Raw genomic sequence first — 6,946 nt, 5'->3', positions numbered from 1 at the left:
CAAATCATCAATTCATTATTGATGAGCTCATATTGTTATTAATGTTGTTGTCGTGTGTTGGCAAACCTGTAGCATTCACATGTTACATGTGTGGATAATTCATTATATCGCAAATACAGAATCAATAGTTTAACCTCGATTTTTAAGGTTTTAGGAGAGTCCCGATGACTCAGTTGGTAGAGCACTTGCTTCACACGCTGGGTGAAGTGGAGATTTTTTCAGACCCCCTGTCCACCTAAAAAAAACAAACAAAAGAAACAAAAAAAAAAAAAAAAACAATCTAGCTTTTATAAGCGCAATATCCACTAAACGTACTCAGAGCGCTTTACAAAGGGTCCCTGATCAACAGCAACACGTAACATGTAGAACGAGACATGAGGCCTGTAAGGCGATAATACATTTTTTCCCGACAGATACAACGCAGTTAACGGCCAGATACTGATTTTACACCTCAGTATGATGAGAGGAATTGAATAAAGAGTCTTTTCCAAGGACTCAACTATGCATCGAGCGGAGATCGAGTCCAGGACCTACCGATCCGAAAGCAAGTGTTATAGCACAAGGCCACATAGCCGCGTCTTGAAATCTTTGGAAAGCTGGGTCTGTTAGATCTGTTAATACTTTGCAATAGTCTAGCGTTCTATCAGAATGCTGGCAAGCAATTGATATCGTCCGTTTCACGCTGTAGAAACCGGGATAAACTCCGGATGCATGGACTTGTGGCTCTTAAGGACTACTTTTTAAGTTTTAGAGTCTAAATAGTTTCCCTTTTTTCACAACCTTAACAAAGGTAGACCTGGTACCGGTTCTCAATTTGCAACAAAATACAACACTTTTCATATGGTGACAAGATTCTTTTTCTTAAGTAGAGTTAGGGGATTAAAGGGTGAAGTTATTCACCTCATAAAATTGTCCATAAAAGTTTGGTTGTGACTCTAGTCTGTCGCAAAGTACTTTCCGCCAGATCTAATAGAGCCCGCTACCCAATCATTGGTGGGTGGACATGGGGGGGGGCGTCAGAATAAACTTCGACCTCACGGGTATCGATCTCGGTCCCTTTGCATGTGAGGCGAGTGCTCTACATTCGGTAGCAATCGGGACCCCCAATACATTTATTAAATATAAAAAAATATTTACATATTTTCACATGTGACCTTCATCAGGACAATTTTCTATTTTGAATTGAATTTGGTTCATCACATAAAAGATGAAACGTCTATATTTTTGTAGGGCAGTCAGTTAGACATTGAAACAAACTTAAATTTAAAACTAAAAATTCTACTTCAATTAAACCCTAAAGGTGTAGATAAAGGAATCTCTTTTAGTTTAATGTATGAATTTGATGAATAATATATGTCTTTTATATTCAATTTAACTAGCAATGAAGTTCAAAATTTAATAAACAGTTTTAGAAATTTGTCTTGACATACTCAATGTATTTTTACAAACAATAACTCTGTGCATGGTGGTTGGAATATAAATTCGTTTAATTTATTTGGTTTCCACGTTAATTTGTTTATTGTTGTGCTGACGAAGGGTTTGTACCCGAAACGTCCCTTGTCTGTATTGTTCCCATCCGAAGCCTCTCCATTTTCACTCTTTCGTTAACGTTTTGCATTGCAGTTTTCATTCATGAAGAATTAATATTTCACGCTTCCCCCTATTTTCGTTCTATTTGTGGGATCGATGGCAATTCCATTTCCTATGTGGTGGCAGTCGTATAAAAATAATAATCCAGACTCAACACTTCTGCCGTTCTCTGTTTTAAAAAAACAGGTATTTAAAATTTGGGCCAGAAGACTCGTTTTTCATATACGATCCATTATAATGACAATCATCTTGATTTTTAAAAAGGCTTCCGTGAAGCCCCAGGTTTGAGAATGTTTAGCAAGGTGAGAGTCATTTGAATCGATTGATATTTGAAAAACGAGTTTTCTGACCAAAGTTTTAGATACGTCTTTTCCAGAGGAGGGCAGACATTGTGTTAACAATGCATAATTGATGAACCCATAAAGTCAAAAGCTTTTGTCTGCAGTCATGTGTTTTCTGTTATGGCGTGTTAGAGACTGCACACCAGGTTTTAGTTTACACTTCAAAATCACATCACGCCAGTTCATGTATATAGAAATCAATGAAATCAATTCTGTTTGTGACTAGCCGTCCCAAAATGGTAATACATTAGAGATTAGAGTAAATCGGATGTTTTGATTAATTAAGCTAAAATTCTTAAAAAGGAATCATCACGTGTCCATATGCAGGTCTTACATCCGAACCCACTTATGGGCCCAGTTTAACATTGTTGTAATGGACAATATTTGCGTCATTCTTTTTGAGAAGTCCATTACAACAAAGAGCCCATAAGGAATTGGGTTATCAGACCTGCAAATAAGTGCGCGTCAGTCAACACTAAACTGCGGTACTCTGAAAAAATATAAACAAATTTATAAACTTTTGGCCAGATAAGTCGTCCTTCGAATATCGGTTGGTTTAAATGATACTCATCAATCATGCCTAAAAATATTAAAACTGGGACTTCACAGAAATCTCGTGTTTAAGAGTTTTCTTTGAGTCTCAATTCTGAGAGAATCGATCGATATTTGAAAGGTACCAAATTTAAAATACGTGGGATTTTGTCAGAGTACGATAGACTAGTGCATGTAAAATCAACTTTTTCAAAATAAAAATTGTATTTTCGCGGTTCGTAATTGAAATGAGCTTCAAGAATGGCCAGATGAGACTGGTTTTTATTGCAAAAACTGTAACTGAATGACTCATATCTATTTCTCCCCTTGTAGGCCAACCACTGACCTCGATTTTAGTCTGTTGGCAGCTTTCCATTTTCTTCTCTTGTTGAGAATAAGTAGTAGTTTTAGAAGTAGTAGTAGTAGTAGTAGTAGTAGTAGTAGTAGTAGTAGTAGTAGTAGTAGTAGTAGTAGTAGCAGCAGCAGTAGAAGTAATAGTAGTAGTAGTAGTAGTAGTAGTAGTAGTAGTAGTAGTAGTAGTAGTAGTAGTAGTAGTAGTAGTAGTAGTAGTCGTCGCCATCGTCGTCATCGTAGTCGTCGTCGTAGTAGTAGTAGTGGTAGTAGTGGTAGTAGTAGTAGTAGTAGTAGTAGTAGTAGTAGTAGTAGTAGTAGTAGTAGTAGTAGTAGTAGTAGTAGTGGTAGTAGTAGTGGTGGTAGTAGTAGTAGTAGTAGTAGTAGTAGTAGTAGTAGTAGTAGTAGTAGTAGTAGTAGTAGTAGTAGTAGTAGTAGCCCCTAACCTGTTGTGCTACATAGTAACACGTCTATAATTAGCCGTTCGTGTGATTTGTGCGTAATTGATAATATACAACATCATCATAATCATCATCATTGCCGTTTTCACCCTGGGTCAGGGTATAGGCCACAGACAAACAGTTTCCATCCCTCTCTATCCTGAGCTAACTTTTTAATCTCATTCCATGTCTTACCACTTCTCTGTGTATCAGCTTCTTTAATTCTTCTCAATGTTCCTCGTGGCCTTCTCCTTGATCTTCTGCCCTGAGGGTTCTAGTCCAATACTTACTTTGTTATAGTGGATTCATTCTTTCTAAGCGTGTGTCCAATCCACCTCCATCGTCTTTTTCCTATTTCCTCTCTCACTGATTTCTGCTGTGTTCTTTTCCATACTTCTTCATTTTTTATTCTATCCATCCATTTTATTCTGAGTAGCTTACGCATGCACCTGTTTACGAAAATATACAACATTCGTTGTGTAAAACTTTATCTCCGAAATATAACATTCTGAATACGTGTTCTACCTATTATAAGATATGCACCTCTTACCAATGGGAAACATGGACAAACCTTAAGCTAACAAACATTTAGTATTTGAACTCATGATAATCATTTGCGCACCCACTTTGTTCTGGAAATCTGCAATGTGATTCTGACAAGTATAACTCACAATTGATGCACTCAATGTTGATTTCCAAAGGAAAGAAGGTTTTGTATCATTCATACGAATCATGAGGGAATAAGCCATTATAAGGAGAAGCACCAACGATACCAAGTCCCTCAGGGATTGTAATAAGATTTTCCCCTGTGAGAGTGATAGCAATGTTTCGTTCATTGAGACACGCTGTGGGAAATCCCCTGATGTACCAACGGATCGATGCTGTAAGTCCTATTCAGCTAATATTACAATCGCTCATTATTATTAGTAATATTATTATCATTATCATTAACATCATCATTGTCAATATTATTATCATCATCATCATCATCATCATCATCATCATCATCATCATCATCATCATCATCATCATCACCACCACCACCACCACCACCACCACCATCATCATCATCATCATCATCATCATCACCACCACCACCACTACCACCACCACCACCACCATCACCATCATCATCATCATCATCATCACCACCATTATTGTAAATGATATGTAATTGTCTATATTTATTTATCTTCAAAATTGAGTGGAACTGCCTTGATGTTTCGTATGACTCAACTGAATACAACAGCTTTATATTTTCAAAAAGGAAAGAATTACTAAAACTCTCAAAACTTGGCGAAGTCCCAGGTTTGAGAGTGTTTTGCCAAGATGCGGGTCATTTAAATCGATCGATATTTGAATGACGAATTTTCTGGCCAAATTTTATAATTTGGGTGTTTCCAGAGCACGGCAGAATAGTGACCTAATGCTCATGTCCATTTCTTATTTAATAGGAAGTATTATGTAATAAGCGGGGGTCTCGCCTAGAATATAACAAGACAGTCAATGTTTTCGTTTTTAAGGTTAATCTGCTCGAATAGATTGTTTCTTGAAGGTTTTTTTTTCTCATTGCTTTATTTGACCGAAGTGGCCCAGTGGTTAAGGCATTGCACTGTCACCCGGAAGGACCTGGGTTCGAGCCTCGCTTCAGGCATTTTCGTTTTTTTCCTTGCTCAAGATTATTAACCCCCAATTTGCTCACTTGGACAACATGGGTGATTCCTGTTGACATCAGACATCTTGTTTGATGAGTTATCTTTATTTCTTTGTGGAATGCCAAGGCGACGATATCTTATGATGTCGTGGCGCAAAAGGCATAATTTTTTATATTTTTTATTTGACATAAAAATTCACTTCTCAGCTTTTTAAATTTTGTTTCAATACGTATTATAGTCTAGCTTTTCTTGCAACGGCCCCATTTTCCTTTTTTGAATATTTTTTTTTTCAGATGCACATCTCTTTTGTTTTTAATCCAAAATTAAATGTTTAAATCCGACGAGTACATATATGCCGGTCTGACATCCGAACCCACTTATGGGCCTAGTTTAACATTGTTGGAATGGACAATATTTTGTGTCATTTTTTAGATTTCCATTACAACAATGAGTCCATAAGGAATTGGGTTATCAGACCTGCAAATAAGTGCACGTCGTTAAAAACCATTATTATATCGATTTCAGGGGAATGCACATTTTACCAGTCAAGCGCCGTATTCTGGAACATCTTGCATTTAAAATTTTTGGCCGGAAAAGTCGTCCTTTAAATATCGATCGATTTATATGACCTTCATCTTGGCAAAAAAACTCTCAAACGTGGGACTACGAATAGTCCCTGGTTTGAGAGTTTTTGCCAAGATGTCGGTCATTTAAATCGATCGATATTTAAAGGACGAGATTTCTGGCCAAATTTTAGATACAGGGTTTACCAGAGTATGGCAGTTAACCAGTTAAGTTTACATAAGTATAAAGGTGAATGAAATATACAATTATAAAAATATAAATAGGTCATTATAAATGCAAACGATGGGAATTTCCCATACCAGACCATTATTTTTAAAAATATTATCTATAAAAATTATTTTGTAATATGGAAACGTTAAAATCAGTCTTTCATGCATGCACACGGGTGTCAATATGAAATTGTCATCGCATATTCCTACAGATAATCTACTAGTAAATAGTAACAGGTTGTAGTTGGCTGTTTAGGTTCACAATGTCGAGGTGATATTATTGTTATCTAATTTTCCATAACACCAGCGTACATTATTAATATACCGTCATAATAGAACAGCAATAAAAAACTATTATTTATGCGGACAGCAATGTGTCATTTACGAAACGAAAATTCCTTCTACAATGTGAATAAATAAAATGGGTTACTAATTAAAATTGCGTCGTGTGTGATGTGCGGGCACACATAATAATACATGGACAGACGAATCGGACATTTTGAATACTGTTAGATCTCCAATATTACAATCCTATCATCATTATTATGATATTTGATCTGAAGTGTCCATTTGATATACTACTGTCACCAAAGGCATACATTAAATTGTGAAAGTCGGCGTTAACATCAGTGGCCAAGCGGTGTACCATGTTATATTATTGCTTGGTTAGAACACCGTCGATGTGGACCTATAACTGTGTACTGCTAGATGAATCCTGTGTGTGAATTATGTGTCGTTTTTCGAATTGGATGATGGTTCATATTCTGTTTTCTGGGATTTTTTAAAAGTGACTTTTTCATGATTATAGAGTATCATATTATACTATTACTTTTAAAATGTCAACTTTTATTTAGCAAGACAACTTTGCATTAAAAGAGAATCGTTTGTCGTTAATAATGTTGGTACCGTACCGCTCTTCTCTCTTCAAAGTTCTTACAATGTAAAACTGGTAGAAACGTTGTAGTTGCGCAGATTATAAGCAGTACAGTTGTAAGTTTTTGGAAATATGAACAAATTGAGTCCAGGCACACTTATTAGAAACATATCTGAAAATGTGTGTTAGGAGCAATGCCAGACTGGCAATGTTTCATAGACACCTTTCCAATTTAAAATTGCCTAGTGAAACCGTATAATGTGAAATGGTAATACTGAAATTCAAGAGGATTTGGTTTCATTCATGCGGAGCAACGTGTTTGCAATGTCTGATAAAATGTTTGTTTTGCATTTAATTCATTTTGATGATA

At 36.2% G+C, this 6,946-nt stretch overlaps 1 protein-coding gene across 8 annotated transcripts in view; it reads left to right on the top strand.

Moving 5' to 3' along the window:
• Positions 1–6,946, top strand: part of LOC144970221 (anoctamin-7-like) — a 140,529-nt gene that overhangs the window by 87,773 nt on the left and 45,810 nt on the right. Inside the window, exon 2 of one of the 8 annotated variants that reach the window (XM_078909640.1) lies at positions 3,789–4,136. The exons of 6 other annotated variants lie outside the window; for them this stretch is intronic. In XM_078909640.1, the coding sequence (XP_078765766.1) occupies positions 4,077–4,136 (60 nt within the window). In that variant the 5' untranslated portion in view covers positions 3,789–4,076. Of the gene's footprint in view, positions 1–3,788; positions 4,137–6,156; positions 6,211–6,946 lie in introns of those variants that run through there. One more of the 8 variants, XM_078909632.1, reaches the window with a different exon arrangement.

This window comes from Berghia stephanieae, chromosome 4 (assembly GCF_034508935.2).
Source record: "Berghia stephanieae isolate SIO BIC M18660-M18661 chromosome 4, UCSD_Bste_1.3, whole genome shotgun sequence".
Taxonomy (NCBI): domain Eukaryota; kingdom Metazoa; phylum Mollusca; class Gastropoda; order Nudibranchia; family Aeolidiidae; genus Berghia; species Berghia stephanieae.
The sequence above is the reverse complement of the archived record's forward strand: the minus strand, read 5'-3'. Positions and strand labels throughout refer to the sequence as shown.